Consider the following 16912-nt stretch of genomic DNA (forward strand, 5'->3'; position numbering starts at 1 on the left):
CTGTCATGGCTACTGACCCCAGTGAGGAATCCCAGGACAAGGGCAGAGGAACGCTACAATGAGGCCCATGGGCGAACTCGGCGGATAATAGAGTGGACCTTCGGCCTCCTGAAGGCTAAGTTCAGGTGCCTCCATATGACAGGTGGATCCCTATTCTACTCACCAATGAAGGTGTGCCAGATCATTGTGGCCTGCTGTATGCTTCACAACTTAGCTTTGCGACGACAGGTGCCTTTTCTGCAGGAGGATGGTCCAGATGGCGCAGTTGTTGCAGCTGTGGAGCCTGTGGACAGTGAAGATGAGGAAGCAGAAGAAGAGGACATGGCCAACAGGAACTCGGTGATCTTGCAATATTTCCATTGAGACACAGGTAAGATTACAAACCTGCCTGCTACATGTACTTTAACACTACTACCTCTCTACTGTCTGTCGTTTTCACCCAGTGTATGGTCACTGAGTTGTCACTTTCCCTTACTATATCACAGATGTGTGTCCTACAGTGTGACATCTGCTTTGTTTCCTCATGGACTAGAGCTGTGTGACATAGGTATGTGGACATTAAAATTGAAAGAGCATTTTGCTACTCTAATTGCTAATACACTATTTCAAAATCACAGACTGACTCCAGATTGTTTTGTGCTTCAAGGGTGTTTATTTAAGTGCTCAATATTGGAGGGGTTTGTAAAATGGTGAGGGGTGATGGTAGAGGAATGTCCATGGCAGAGTCCAGTCTATTAGTCTTACAGGTGCATTGCCCAAATGGGCATAGGAAGTGGAGCTGGGGCAGTTTGAGGAAGAACAGGGTGACAAAGTGGGACAGAAAGATGACATTCAGGGTGGTCTCATTTCTTGACGGGGGTCTTGGCATCGTTCTCGGTCTTTGTCCTGGATCTCAGGGACCGTTTGCGGGGTGGTTCTCCCTCTGCAGGGGGTGGGGTGCTGGTGTTGTGGTCCTGTGGCAGTGCCTCCTGTCCACTAGGTGGTGGGCAGTTCATCGTCCAGGCTAGTGTCAGGGGTCCCTTGTTGTGCCACAGTGTCCCTCCTGGTGTTGAGTATTTCCTTCAGCACCTCTACGATGGTGCCCAGGGTGGAATTGATGGCTCTGAGTTCCTCCCTAAAGCCCAAATACTGTTCCTCCTGCAGGTTCTGGGTCTCCTGAAACTTGGCCAGTACTGTTGCCATCGTCTCCTGGGAGTGGTGGTAGACTCCCATGATGTTGGAGAGGGCCTCGTGGAGAGTGGGTTCCCTTGGCCTGTCCTCCCCCTGTCGCACAGCAGCCCTCCCAGTTCCCCTGTGTTCCTGGGCCTCCGTCCCCTGGACCGTGTGCCCACTACCACTCCCCCCAGGTCCCTGTTGTTGTTGGGGTGGTGGGTTAGCCTGGGTTCCCTGTAGTGGTGGACACACTGCTGCTTGACGTGTCCTGGGGACAGAGGTATGGGCCCGCTGGGTGGGTGCTGTGCTGGTGTTTCCAGAGGGGGGAAGCTCTGTAGTGACCTGTGACTGTGTCAGGGGAACAGACTGTCCCAAGGTCCCCGTTGGGCCGGGCTGGTCATCTAGATCCAATTGGACAGATCTGCTGTCATCACTGTGAGCCTCTTCTGTTGGTGGTGTGGACATGTGTGTACCCTGCTGTCCAGTGACATTGGGTAGGGGTCCTGCAGGGGTATAAAAGGATGTTTATTATATCTCTGTGTGCCATGGTGTGCAATAGGTGGGTGACCGTGTACCCCAGTGCTTGCATTCCTGTGTGGGACCTTGTGTGATGGTTTTTTAGGGGGGGGTATGAGTATGTGCTGTGGCCATGCTTTGGTGATGAGTGGCCATGCTTTGTTATTACATGCAGGGCTTGGTGTTGGGGTGGGTGGGTTGTGATAGTGGGTCATTTGTGAGGAGTAGGAGTGATGGGGTGAGGGTGAGGGTGGGGGTATGTGATGGCATGCAGGTAGGGTGGGGGGTGTAATAGTAAAGATTTGACTTACCAAAGTCCATTCATCCATCTACTCCTGCGAGGCCCTCAGGATGCAGAATCGTCAAGACCTGCTCCTCCCATGTTGTTAGTTGTGGGGAGGAGGTGGGGGTCCGCCGCCAGTCCGCTGAACCACAAGGTGGTGTCTTGAGACCACGGAACGCACCTTACGCCGTAGGTTGTTCCACCACTTCCTGACGTCATCCCGATTTCTTGGGTGCTGTCCCACTGCGTTAACCCTGTCCACTATTCTTCGCCATAGCTCCATCTTCCTAGCTATGGAGGTGTGCTGCACCTGTGATCCGAATAGCTGTGGCTCTACCCGGATGATTTCCTCCGCCATGACCCTGAGCTCCTCCTCCGAGAACCTGGGGTGTCTTTGCCGTGCCATGGGGTGGTGTGGGTGATGTGTGGGGTGGTGTGTGTAGTGATAAGTGGGGTGATATTTAGTGGTGTGTTGTGCGAGGTGCGTGGAAGTTATGTGGGTGATGGTATTGTGTGCCTGTGGATGCTTGGTAGTTGTTTGTGGTGTCTCTCTCTGGCCTTCTCTCGGTAATTGTGGTCGTAGGGGTTTGTGGGTGATGTGGGTGTATTTTATATTGTAATGGGTGTGTGGGAGTGGTGTGTGTATGTGTATCAGGTGTGTGTGTTTCGAATTGTCCAATGTGGCAGTGTTTTGTCAATGTGTGTGTATTTTGAGCGCTGCGGTTTGTACCGCCAGTGGAATACCACGGTTGAAAGACCTCCACGTGGATTTGTGGGTCGTGATAGTGTGGGAGTATTTCTGTTGGCGTGACGATGGAGGTTTTGTTTTCGCCAGATTATCACTAACCTTTGGTGTGGTGGACTTGTGTGGGTGTCTGAATTTTGGCGGATTCCGAGCTGTGGGTCATAATAGCTGTGGCGGAATTCCGTGGCAGTGTGTTGACGGTCTTCTGCACGGCGGTAAGTGGCTTTTACCGCCAATGATGTAATGAGGGCCTTAGTCTCTTTATTCAAACAAAACTGTTTTCTTTGTACAGCAGAAATGTTGAGCTCACATATTTGAAGGTGCATTCGTGAGAAGGAAGAAAAAGGTGACTCTGTAAACTAAAATATTTGCCTACGATCACACAATTTGAGAACCGTTTATTGGTCAAGTACATTACAGTTAGGTTGAGTAGATTATTCAAGTTACCCAACTGGCAGTTTTTGTAACATTTTATCATTTTTCAAGTTCTGCCACAATGCCCTGCAAACCTCAATCTTTGCCTGAAATCAACACATATTTCTTCCAGTTATGTGATGGATACTTCCTGAATCTATAGCAATCCAGTAAATTCCTGCCACCCAGCATTGCCTACCCTGTACCAATGAAATGGCTGGCCTTGTGTCTACAACAGGAACGGATCAAACCAAGGTCAGTGGGAGCCCATGCGTGCGGACTCCTTTTGACCTCATTTGGATCCTGTTAGGAGATAACACAGTGACAGTCTCTAGATTGGCTTGTGAAGAACTTTGACTTACATTACAGTAAATATCATAAGAACCTCTGCAAATCTTATAAAAGTTCTCTTAAAATCAACACAGTATGCCAGTAGTCCCTCTTTATCGCCCCCACCCTTTTGGTCCCTCATCTCCAAAGCTCCGATACAAGTTCCATACCTTTTGGCCTGAACTTGTAAATTTGACTTGGTTCAGTGTGACTAGATTCCCGCTGGTGGTTTTGGTGCTGTTTGCACTTGCAACTTTAAACATGTAATACTCTTGTTCTATTGATTTGGGTTTTTGTTGTTTTAGGATTCTTTTATTTATTAAATGTCACTACCAGAGGCTTAAGTGGATGTATATTTAGTGACTCTTGTGGTTCATCCTGATAAGGATTGTTTATTATTTGAGTAGGGCTTCCACGCCTCACAACTAATAACTCAATTTCTTACAGTAAGTATATATTTATTAGTCCTAACTCCATAACTATGTATCTTGAAGGCATACCTATTGTGTAAATACATATATGTGGAATTAATTACAGTAAATCTGTACTTACCTTGTTGATATTTTGGTCATCGACATTTTTTCTAAAATATTATAGTAGTACAATATTTAAAAGTTGACCATCCAGTATACCATAGCTAGGGAAAAAACATTGGAAAATTCAATAGCTTGACCTTTTGGCGCTGAGGACTATTGGCTTTGCCAGTGCTTATTTAAATTAATCCTGAGCCTCCTAGGTTTCGACTGTGGTTTTTATTAGTCAATGGCCAGTGTTTTTTTCGGTCTGAAGAATAATACAATTATCACAGAATTGTTCGAAGTCTAAATGGATTGTATCACGTGGGCCTCCTTAAAGTAGTAAAATGTGATACGTGTCTGTACAAAAAGGGCATGCTGGGTAAATCCCAGTATACGATACAGTGGTGATGCAGAGGTACTATTGTGCTGGACAGGTTTATAGAGAACAGTAAGGAGATTGAGATATGTTGTTGTTTCTGCTATAAGGTAGTTGGTATGTAATCTGCTTAAAGTATAAAAGATGAATACAAACTTGGTCATATATAACGTTGCATATGAAACACAATGGTTGGATGAAACTCAATGAGGCTATCACGAACAAGAATGCTAAGATGTTTTGGAGTTTGGTGTGTCTTAAGTTAGGAAACGGGATCCTAAGAGGCTCAGGTGATCTTGTTCCATTAGACACGTTGCTCCTCATTATGAATTTTGGGAGGGATATTTACCAGGGTGTGGTAATAAGCATGTGTGATTAATACTTTCTTTTCCGACTTATTAAAAAAGAAAATTGGACATACAAAATCAATTTTTACCTGACCTTTTCCCCAGATAATTTTCGGCATGTTTGACCTGCCGGAATTTCTCATTCTCAGCGGAACCTGCGAGGGTGTGATAATTATTATATAACTTGTTTATACAGAGATCGGAATTTGGCTTGTAACTCATAATGAAGACCTTAGTGTAATCATATGGTATCTATTTTTATAGCAGCTCTGGGTCTGCAAATACCACTTTCAGAGACACTTCAAAACCTCTAGGTCAGAATTTTGACTTTGATGCTATTGCTGAGTTGATCGATATATTGAAAGCTTCGGCCTGGGGGTTGGATGGCCTTTGCATCTTTTTAAATTCTAAGCTATATAGCTAGGCTCCATTGGTTAAGGTGTTATTAAACTGTGTGACAGTAGCCTGTAAACCCTTGATGAACTGGCCAAGTTCAGATTTAAATCATGTACCCATAAAATGTCGATAAATTGACCCCTCGAAGTGCAGAATATATGGGCCATATAGTTCATCGAAGATCTGTGCAAAAATATTGGCTGGAGAATTCTTTAAGTGAACTTAATACTTTACTGTAAAACGATAGACTGGGTTTCAGTATGGTTTGATCATGATACACAGTGCATTCCCACCTATGTTGGTGGCTTGGAGGGCCATATGATTGAGAGCAGACGGTTTCATTGTGCATTCATGGACTTTCCTGTCACCTTTGTTAAGATCGGGCGTAATTTGCTATGAAAAAACTATTGAATTTGAAGCCCCATGGTGCTTGATAAATCCAGTCAGGGAATTATCATGCTACAATGGCGGGTTCTGCTAGGGTTTAGACTTACTTCTCCCCGTTTGAATTTTATCAATGTGCGATGTTGATCAGGAGTTCAAGAGAGATAGCTGCTTCACCCTAAAATTTAGTGCCACCACAAGTCTTAGCTTTACTGCTCCATGCCTCCAGTTAGCCGTGAACACATTAATTTAAAGTTGCATGTGTAAACAAATTCTTAATATATTTAAATAAGATCAAGACATAACTTTTAGTGCCCCGGGGTTTAGAGGTGAAATGTATTCAAATGGTGGTAAACTGATTTGCAACAACACCCGCAAATGATTAGCAACACTTTTTGGTAGCAGGATTTCATGGAGGAAAGGCCAAGGGAAAGACAGCGGCCCTAATGGGGGGCAAAGTGTGGGTACATTTTTTTTTTAGAACACATCCAACTTAAGCTGTCATCCAAAAAAAAGTTACTCATCAAAAAGCTACAATGGCAAGATGAAGACAATCCTTTCTCATGCACTCCCAATTGGCTCCTTTACATATATTATACCATTGGTGCTCTCGATGTAGCAATTTGAAGAAAAGTCCTGGGTGTTTAGACGTCAAACCAGGCAGCCTTTGCCATAATAGAGCCCTGGAAGGAAAGAAATGTGGCGCACTCGCAGCTGCTTGTGAATAAAATGTGAATGCAAAGTGAATAAAATGACCTCTGAACACTGAAGGGATCCCCTTTTGTGTCCAGAGGACAGTCCGTGGGTGTCTGTATCGGAATTGTGACAGACCCCTGAATACAAACATATCAGCACCTCTATAGGTCAACAGTGTGAGGATTTTCTTCTCACACTGGTGTCATGTTGTTTGTTGGTGGGGGTGGTTTTAATAGTGTGGGCAGCAGGAAGTGAAAGGGAGATGGCAGGACAATAAAGCAGGTTGATAGGGTATTAAAACCAGCACTTGCAGCACTGTAACGAGTGACGGGTAGTCTGCTGTCAGTATGACCTTAAAGCAGACACCTGCTTACGCCCCCTCTGGAGAGTGGAGGGAGCCCTGGGACTAGCTCATCCATGCCAAAAGCCAGCTCTGAGTCAATCCCTCACTTTGTGCTGGACTGGGACATAACTAAGAATGTTGGCAGGTCCCTCATACTGCCAAGAATGAATTCAGCCAGGTTACATTGCATATTAAATAGGCGTTCTGAGTCTGAGAAAGGCATTTTATGATAGGCTGCAGTTTTTGTAAGAACCAACAAAGGCATCTATAGGAGAACAAACCAAGAGCCAAGCAAAGAAACCCTTAAGAGAATATTTCAATATTGTTGATCCATATACTTTAGGTCCTAAAACTTGTGCTCAAAATGTGTTTCCGTTACCATCTGAACACACTAGAAGGTCCAGCAGGAAGATAATATTCCAATATTGATGATCCATATACTTTAGGTCCTAAAACATTGTATGCTCAAAATGTGTTTCCTTTACCATCTGAGCACACCTGAAGGTCCAGCAGTAAGAACAATGTTCACCTGGTTTAGGTCTGATCATATTAAAACGTATTGGCCATGAGATTGTAGAATTATGCAAACCTTAAAGAAAAGAGCTGCAGGCATGGACGTCAGTTCACCAAAATGGCAGGTGTTGCGGAAAGTGACATCATACGCCCTTTGACCTTCTCTTTCACACACACACATGGTTACACATAAACACACATTCACACACGCTCTCTCATATAAACGCATTCTCACTAGCAAGCATGCACAATATTTACTTTTAAAATCATTTTTTTCATTTACCTCAGCTACCACGGAAGGTCATATTCCAGCTAATTGTACCTAATTTTTTATTACACTAATAGCGAATAATGTAATATTATTCACTATAAGTGTAAATAGAAGAATTGTCAGAAAACAAGGAGAGTGGACTCCGAACGAGCTGCCCCTGTGTTCCTGGCACTCTTGAGGCCAGGGGCAGCAAAATCAGTGCCAGAGATCGCAAGGGACAAGCCAGGGGGTCACAACTGCGACCCCTGTGATCCTTAAATGACGTCCATGGCTGCAGGTTGTGTCATTGTTCTTGTGCGTGAATAGCCCACTATATTTTCCCCGGCATTTTTTAGATAAGGCTGGGTTTTAGTAGATCATTTTTTGGGGGATAGAGGGGACAAAATAACAGGAATAGTAGTAATGTTCTTGTCATCAAAATAATTGTAAATGTTTTTACAAAATTATATGAATGTGAAGAATGATCATATTGGTGTAATTGGCTGCTTTGTGTATTTTCTTTAGAAAAAATTATATCAAATTTGCATTAAACGTAAATAATTTTGAAATGAAAAAATATGTATACTTGATTCCCCAGTGTTGCTGTTGCTCTTTCATTGTTTTTCGGCGTGGAAGCATTTATTTACTTTTTAGTTAGCTCTCATCACCTTCGCCCGATAGCATTAAACATTATATCCTTTTATGTATGTATGGTAATTGTAAGGCATGAGCCTATGTGTAAATGAATGACCCTCTGGCACATACCCAGAAATATAATGCCTGGGCCTATAATGATGAACTTGTGAACTGAAGTCTGTGGATAAGGTATCGGTGCGGCTTAATCATATAACTGTTTTTGTAGTTTCTATTCATGACACATTCTTTAAAGAATCCTTCTTTTCTTTTTCAGGATTTGGACTTGCACTAAACCTTCAACCATCAGTCATAGTTATTGGCAAATACTTTTCCAAAAGGAGACCAATTGCCAACGGCATTGCCATGGCTGGGAGTCCAGTTTTACTTTGCACACTTGCACCTTTTAACCAGTTTTTATTTGATGCCTTTGGCTGGAGAGGTAGCTTTTTCATATTGGGGGCAGTCTTGTTAAACTGTTGTGTGGCTGGAGCTCTCTTCAGACCTATTGGGCCAGTGATATGCCATCATGAAAACCAAAAACCCAGCGAAGGTACAACACTTGAAAAACAAGAAATCGGTAAAGCTGACCAAGACCACAAACAAGCTATTAGTTTGTTGGCAACCAGTGAAAATAAGAAAAAACAATCCTGCTTTGAAAATTGTAACACATTTTTGGATTTAACACTTTTTAAACATAGAGGATTTCTCATTTACCTCGTTGGGAATGTGATAATGATGTTTGGATTTTTTGCCCCCGTAGTTTTTTTGGCACCCTATGCCAAACATACTGGAATTGATGAATATTCTTCTGCATTCCTGCTATCCATCATGGGAATCGTAGACATGATTGCAAGACCGAGCACAGGTGCTATTGCAAACAGTAAATGGGTTAGACCGAGAATCCAATATTTCTTTAGTTTTTCAATTGCATTTAATGGCTTTTGTCATTTAATGTGTCCTTTTGCCACAGACTATACGGGTTTCATAATATACGCCATATTTTATGGCTTGGCTTTCGGGATGGTTTGTGCAATGCTGTTTGAAACCTTAATGGACCTCGTTGGAGCACAACGTTTTTCAAGTGCTGTCGGACTTGTGACAATTGTAGAGTGCTTTCCTATTCTACTTGGACCACCTCTAGGCGGTAAGTTTTACACATTCTTCAATGTTGATTATATTTGTTGTGGAATATATTAACGGATCCGATATGATGTTTTATGTTAGTACGATGGTATAGATAATTATAATCTAAATTGTTTCTAGTAGATTTTCAATGACGTCTGATAAAAGCTAGTTATTGCCATGTTATTAGGATGGATACATTCTTTATATTACACTGATTAGTTTGGTGTACACTAACTCACTACACAAACTTAGTGTAATGTAGACTAAACTAACCAGTCACAACCACCAACAGTTATCCGTTGGTGGCGGTAGTTGGTTACGAAAACAGTTTTGTTTCTGCGATCCTCGAATATGTAAGTGTTACAATTATATAGTGCACTGTATTAGCACTACGCAGAACCATATTGCCCCCTTATTTTTCATTTTTGCCAGTAGTTTTTCATTCACCAGCTGTGAAAAATTGGGTTGTTGGTTGAGTGGGGTGTTAACTATGCTCAAACAACAGCCACAATCCCTGTCAAGGTGAACCACAAAAGTCTAAATGAACCTGTGTTTAACCCTCTGGTAGACTGATATAAAGCAGTCAGGCTAAGCTTAGAGGCAATGATTAACCCCTATGGTGCTGCGGGCGAGCTGGTCTCGTCCAGGCACATGGGACCAGCTCGTCCTGCACCTGGCCCACAGGGGGAGCTCTAGCGCTCCCTGTGGGCCTTCCTCCCACCCCCGCCCAGTCAAGGATAGACGGGGAATCGCTTCCCCTTCCACCCCCAACCTCCCCGACCCCCCCAGTGACATTTCATGACATCAGCTTGCAAACTGCGCGCTGACTTCATCAGAGGTCACCTCGGATCGCACTGGAAACATTCTTCCAGCGCGATCCCGGAATAGAAATGCTTTTGCATTTCTCTTCCGACTGGGAGGTGGGGTGGGAGAGACAAGAAAGGAAAGGAAAGACCTTTTCTTCCCTTTCCTTTCTTATCTCCCACAGCATTTCTGCTGCCTGATCTTTTTTTTAAGTGAATTTCAATAAGGGGAGCGGCCCCTTGGGCAAGGGCAGCTCCCCAGGGGGGCAAATTATTTTTAGGCCATTTCTGCCCCTGGGGGCAGAAAACCACTAGACATCAGGGATATTTTTTTTGGGTTCATTTTCTTTTTTTCTGTGTGGGGAGCGACCCCTTAGGCAAGGGTCGCTCCCGGGGAGGGGGTGATTATTTTTAGGCCATCGGGGCACAAACCACTAGACACCAGGGATTTTTTGATCATACTTGCGCATAGGGGAGTAGCCCCTTGTGCAAAGGCCGCTCCCCAGGGGGCCAAATTATTTTTAGGCCATTTCTGAACCAAAAGACATCAGGGAATTTTGATTTTTTTAATACTAATGCATAAGGGGGGCAGTCCCTTGGGCGAGGGCCGCTCCCCAGGGGGGGCAAAACATTATTCTGGCCCCCCTTGAGTCAGATCGCCCTAATATAATTAGGCTGATCTGCCCCCGGGGGGGGCAGAAACCTCTAGACACCAGGGATATATATATATATTTACTTTATGTTTTTATGTATGGTGAGCGACCCCTTAGGCAAGGGTCGCCCCCCTGGGGGACAAATTGTATTTAGACCATTTCTAGGCAGATCGGCCTATTTTGGGGGCAGAAACCTTTAGACACCAGGGATTGGTGTGTGTGTATGTGTGTGTTTTGATTGGGGGGCAGCCCCTGGGACAAGGGTCGCTCCCCATGGCGGCACATTACTGTTGGCCATATAATTGGCCTATTTTTAGAAGGCCCATCTGCCCCCAAAGTGTCAGAAAGGCCACCAGAGACCAGGGAAGATTTATTTTCAAAATAAGAGGTTGGGAGTATGGCCATACCCCCACCCCAAATAAATTGGGCCAAAGGTGTTCTGCCCACCATTGGGCAGATTGGGCAATTACTCCTGATCCACAGCTTGGGGGGCAGAGAGTCTACTAAAACAAATTCCTACCACCCAACATTGTCTCATCTATAGCGATAAAAATTCTGCTGCACTTGTCAGCCTAAATGTTTTTTTTCAAACTGCCCTTTTGGACCTGCTTTGGTTCCCCCTCAATTTTGACATGTTTTTGGCTCTTCCCTGTCACAGGCACTTGACCCACGTACACAAGTGAGGTATAATTTTTACCGGTAGACTCGGGGGAATATTGGGTGGTAGGAAATTTGTCCCAGTGCGGTGATCCCACACAGAAATGTGTGAAAAATGTGATTTTTAAGCTAATTTGAAGTTTGCTGACGATTCAGGGTAAGAAAACTTTGGGGGGTCCACGCAGTCACACCTTCCTCTGGTGTCTAGTTTTCAGAAATGTCTGGGTTTAGCAGGTTTCCCTAGATGGCTGCTGAGCCCAGGACCAAAAACGTAGGTACTTCCCCCGCAAAAACAGGCAGTTTTGTATTTGATCATTTTGATGTGTCCAGATAGTGTTTTGGGGCATTTCCTGTTGCAGGCACTAGGCCTATCTACACAAGTGAGGTACAGTTTTTATCAGGAGGCTTGTGGGAATGCTGGGTGGAAGGAAATTTGCAGCTCCTCTCAGATTCCAGAACTTTCTGTCACCGAAACGACAGGAAAAAGTGTTTGTTTTTTGCCAAATTCTGAGCTTTGCAAAGGATTCTGGGTAACAGAACCTGGTGAGAGCCCCACAAGTCACCCCATCTTGCATTCCCCTAGGTATCTAGTTTTCAAAAGTGCATAGGATTGGTAGGTTTCCCTAGGTGCCTGGCTGAGCTAGAGGCCAAAATTTACAGCTAGGCACTTTGCAAAAAACACGTCAGATTTCAATGTAAAAATGTGATGTGTCCATATTGCGTTTTCTGTCGTGAGCATTAGGCCTACCCACGCAAGTGAGGTACCATTTTTATCGGCAGACTTGGGGGAACACAGAATAGCAAAGCAAGTGTTACTGCCCCTTGTCTTTCTCTACATTTTTTCCTTCCAAATGTAAGACAGTGTGTAAAAAAAAGTCATCTATTTGAGAAATGGCCTGTAATTCACATGCTAGTATGGGCACCCTGGAATTCAGAGATGTGGAATTAACCACTGCTTCTCAACACCTTACCTTGTGCCCATTTTTAAAATACAAAGGATTTCTTGATACCTATTTTTCACTCTTTATATTTCAGCAAATGAATTGCTGTATACCCGGTATAGATTGAAAACCCCGTTGCAAGGTGCAGCTCATTTATTGGCTCTGGGTACCTAGGGTTCTTGATGAACCTACAAGCCCTATATATCCCTGCAACCAGAAGAGTCCACAAGAGTCCAGCAGACGTAATGGTATATTGCTTTCAAAAATCTGACATTACAGGCAAAAGTTACACAGTAAAACATGGAGAAAAATGGCTGTTTTTTTCACCTCAATTTCAATATTCTTTTATTTCAGCTGTTATTTTCTGTAGGAAACACTTGTAGGATCTACGTGAATTACCCCTTGCAGAATTCAGAATTTTGTCTGTGTTTCAGAGATGTTTTGCTTTCCAGGATCCAGCATTGGTTTGACACCCATTTCTGCCACTAACTGGAAGGAGGCTGAAAGCACACAAAAAACATAAAATTGGGGTATTTCCCAGTAAAATGCCAAAATTGTTTTGAAAAATTGGGTTTTATGATTCTAGTGTACCTGTTCCTGAAAGCTGGGATGATGGTGATTTTAGCAGTGCAAACCCTTTGTTGATGCCATTTTCAGGGAAAAAACCACAAGCCTTCTTCTGCAGCCCTTTTTTAAGTTTTTTTTTTTTTTTTTTTTTTTTTTTTAACCCACAATTTGTGCTGTATTTTGGCTAATTTCTTGGTCTCCTTCAGGGAAACCCACAAACTCTGGATACCTCTAGAATCCCTAGGATGTTGGAAAAAAAGGATGCAAATTTGTCAGGGGTAGCTTATGTGGACAAAAAGTTATGAAGGCCTAAGCGGGAACTGCCCCAAATAGCCAAAAAAAAGGCCTGGCACCTGAGGGGGTAAAGGCCTGGCAGCGAAGGTGTTAAAGTATTTATACAGCAAACAAGCAGTAATAAAGTGAAAACATAACAAAAGAAAAATCCCACTCCAATGTAGAAAAATAGAGTAAAGTTTTAGAAATTATATGACACCAAAGTAGCAAAAATCCAAGAAGGAGAACACAAATTATTAATTGTTAAATTTTAAAGTAAATACTAGGGCCTAAAAGATCAAAGCGACAGACATCTGATCACGTGAGTCTGGGTCGAAGTCGTAAAATATGGCCGACCGCGATGGTGCTCGAGTTGGATTCAAAAATTGGATTGGGCTCACATGATGCATACCTTTGGCCTTAAAAGAAATTTGGAGAAAAAGTCTCTGAGAAATTAGGAGTTTAGTGCTGCAAGGCTGTACGTGGTGTCTGAGGAGGAGACGTTGTTGTTGGAGAGCCGCTGGATGAAGTCATGTTAAAGATTTCTACATTTAGACCTAGGGCCTGAGTTAGAATTTGGCGGATTTCCAGTCCATTCATCATGATGCCTGCCAACTAGCCCTTGGAGTCACTCTGGTAGTCCTGGGTTCAAGCAGGACTCCGGTAGTAGGGCAGGCCTCTGGTGGTACAAGACAGGCTCCAGGCAGCAAAGCAGCCCTTCCAGGTGCAGCAAAGCAGTCTTGTGCAGTACATGGCAGGCCACAACAGCATGCAGTCCTTTGGCAGTCCTTTCATCGATCCAGAAAGCAAACTGAAAAGTGGGTCTTAGGGTCCTGTTTTCATATCTGGCTCTTTCTTTGAAGTAGGAGACATTTCTAGAGAATTCCCCTTGAAGTACTTGAAGTTTCCTCTACCCTGGCTGTTGGCTGTCAGTATAAAGAATAAAGTGGTGACAATTCCTTGGTGTGAAGGCAAGGCACAGCCTATTCAGTTCCAATTGGGGCCGTACCCTTCTCCTCCACCCCCAATCTGGCCAGTGATCGCCCATCCAGACACACCTAATCCCTCTTTTGTGTGGCTGTCTGTGAGGAATAAACAAAGCCCAACTGCCAATTACACCCAGTTATGTGAACCAGGAACAGGCTGCAGGCACCTAATAGGGCAAGAAAAGGCCTACTTTTTACAAGTGCTGTTTTCAACATAGTAACTTAAAATCCGAATTTGCCATTAAAAAGGGGTTTAAATTACAATTTCTCAGACACCAAACATTAAATATTTACCTGCTCACCATTAAACGTTGGCAGTTATTAATTGTAGTAAGGCAACACAATGTTATCATTTGTGAAAGATAGGCCTCACAATAGTGAAAAAAAATAGATTTTCACTACCAGTACGTGTAAAACTTAAAAGTACATGCCCAGTCTTTTAATTACAATGCACCCTGTCATATGGGCTACCCGGGACCTACTTTAGGAATGACTTATATGCAATAAAAGTGGAGTTTAAGGCTTGGCAAAGGGTATATATTGGAAAGTCAAATTGGCAGTTTAAAACTGCATTCAGGCTGCAAAAGCAGTCCTGGGACTTGTGCTAAAGGGCTACTTGAGAGAATGGCACAAAAAGTGCTGAAGGCACATTAGTAGCATTTAATTTACAGGCCCTGGGTATACGGTATACCACTAATAAGTAAATTAAATATGCCAATTAGGAGTGCACCAATGTTACCATGTTTTAAGGGGTGAGCACAATCACTTAAGCACTGGTTAGTAGTGGAAAAGTACACAGAGTCCTAAGGCCAGCAAAAACGAATCTCTGCAAAATAAGGGAGGATGAATGCAAAAAGTGTGGGGAAGACAGGTCTAGCACTTTTTACAACAAACGTGAATATTGCTTACAACGTTTACAACGAAAAGTTCAAATACTGTCAGCTGAAACTGTTCTAGCCCAGGATGAATAACTATCTCAGCTAATCAAAAATATGAAATAAACGAATGATTGCTTTAGATTTGTGTGAGATACAAATGATTGAACCCTCTTGGCCCCTGAAGGACTCCGTAGAATTGGGACGTAATTGTTGGAACGTGGTGAAGTGAATACAGATTTAGAATGTTGAGTTTGCACTTACACGCAGACAAATAAAGATGTGTAACAGACAGCTCCATATGGCGTAGTTATGGACAGGTACCCCAGTTGGGAAAGATGCTAGAAGTGGCGATGAGATAGAAGATAAGTAACCCGAAGATCAACAGTGCTCTCCCAGAGAGTTTGCTGTGGTCCACTGCTTGTGCATGCCACTTGTGCCCCCGTCAAAGTGCAGAGTCAGCATTTGGCATGTGGAGTCAAAGCGTAGCTCCAGCTGGCATGAAGCATTTGAAGATAAAGAAAGCTTCACTTGGAAGTCTACACATCTTTGGCTAAGAACCTGCTGGCAATGCCATAAAGAAAGTTACTGTACTAAAATGCAGTCTAAAGGTATACATCATATGGAGTGATATCGCTAAAATAAGTTTGTGGAATTCTGATAGCCTGATGCCCATGTCATATTGTTTGAAGTCAAGGAAAGCAAGTTTTCATATTTATTTTGTCTTTGGGACAAGTGTGCCCAACTCCCTACAGCACAAACTCTTTGGTTACTAGTTTACAGTGAAAGGATCTGTCGGCATTTGAGGTAATATTTGTGCTTATGTGTTAAAACTGTTCGGACCTCTATTTATGGTTCATTAATGCAAAGGCTTTTTTATTAGGATGAGCACTCTAAATATACACTGTAAGGTCACACTGCTCTACTGACAGTAGTTCCAGTAAAAAAAAAAAATGTACTCACATGTTTGAAACGTTTAACAATAAGAGGCTACATATAATGCTCCCAGAACGCTCTCTTATTGGATGTAAATGTATGCAGAAGCTTGTAAGCAAGATTGATGATTCTTTGCTTTCGAATTAAAATGCTCAGAAAAAAAAAAAAAAAAAAACGTTTTGCTAAATTACTGTGAAATTTTAGGTACTAATTTTTGAAGCATCATTTAGTTAAATGTGCTGATTCATGCTAGTATTTCCAAAAAGTATTTATAGTGGAAAATCAGTGTAACTATTTTCAACCAAATTATTGGAAAACATGGTAAAGCCAACCAATCCAAGATTGGTTGTCAGTCTTTTGTCAATGTGTTTCTTGTTTTGACGTGGCTTTTGTAATGCTTTATTGTTGTGGGACTTGCCAGGGCCTCACCAATGCAGCAAACTTGGGCAAAAAGTAAAAATAAAAATGTTTTGTTGGTCTCCAAAAGCACACATTGCCACAGGAGTTCCCGGCACTGAACAAAACTACTTTGTGTGCCAATATGTTCCTTGTGGAAGAGAAGAATGCTATCACTCACAGTAAAGTCAGCTGATAGACTGATAGAGAGGTAAATAGAATTTAATAAAAACAAAATGTCTTGGTTAACGCCAGAGGTAATTGGGGCCCGATTCTCAAAGAAAGTCACAAAAGTGAACCCCATAGTATATGTCTTTCCATTCATGGATTCTCAAGAATTTACAGAAGTAGACCAGGAAATCGTACTCCTAGAAAATATTTGTGAACTGTATTTTAGCACCAGCAAATATGCATGTTTAGGTTTGTTTATGCAAAAATCTATTAAGCATTTACAAGTACACTTTACCTTTAACCATTTTGTTCCCAACCCTGGAAGAATTTCTGCTTCTGCCATTGTCAGGAATACATTTCCAACCTTTTTTCAGTTTGGGAAAAGATCAGAGAAGAACTGGTGAAAATCATTAAAACATGCAAGTTAGTAGGTTTGCACAGCCTAAAAGTCATTCCAGCCCTTGAACTATTGCTTACTGCTTCCTCCAGCCACATATGTCGAACTGTAGATCTGTGGAAAGGTGGCAAATTAAGGAAATTGCTCTAGTAGGGCTTGAATTTGCTAGTATTCAAGCACTCCTATAGTGTTAGCCCTGGCATAGAAAGGCTATTATCAGAGCTCTTATATGA

General features: G+C 42.8%; 1 protein-coding gene across 2 annotated transcripts in view; it reads left to right on the forward strand.

The window, feature by feature from the left end:
• Positions 1–16912, forward strand: part of LOC138259095 (monocarboxylate transporter 2-like) — a 102980-nt gene that overhangs the window by 60045 nt on the left and 26023 nt on the right. For both annotated transcript variants that reach the window (XM_069206574.1, XM_069206575.1), the window contains exon 4: positions 8174–9043. In XM_069206574.1, coding sequence (XP_069062675.1) covers positions 8174–9043 — 870 coding nt within the window. The remainder of the gene's footprint in view (positions 1–8173; positions 9044–16912) is intronic.

The sequence above is a fragment of the Pleurodeles waltl genome, chromosome 9 (genome assembly GCF_031143425.1).
Source record: "Pleurodeles waltl isolate 20211129_DDA chromosome 9, aPleWal1.hap1.20221129, whole genome shotgun sequence".
NCBI classification, from domain to species: Eukaryota; Metazoa; Chordata; class Amphibia; order Caudata; family Salamandridae; genus Pleurodeles; species Pleurodeles waltl.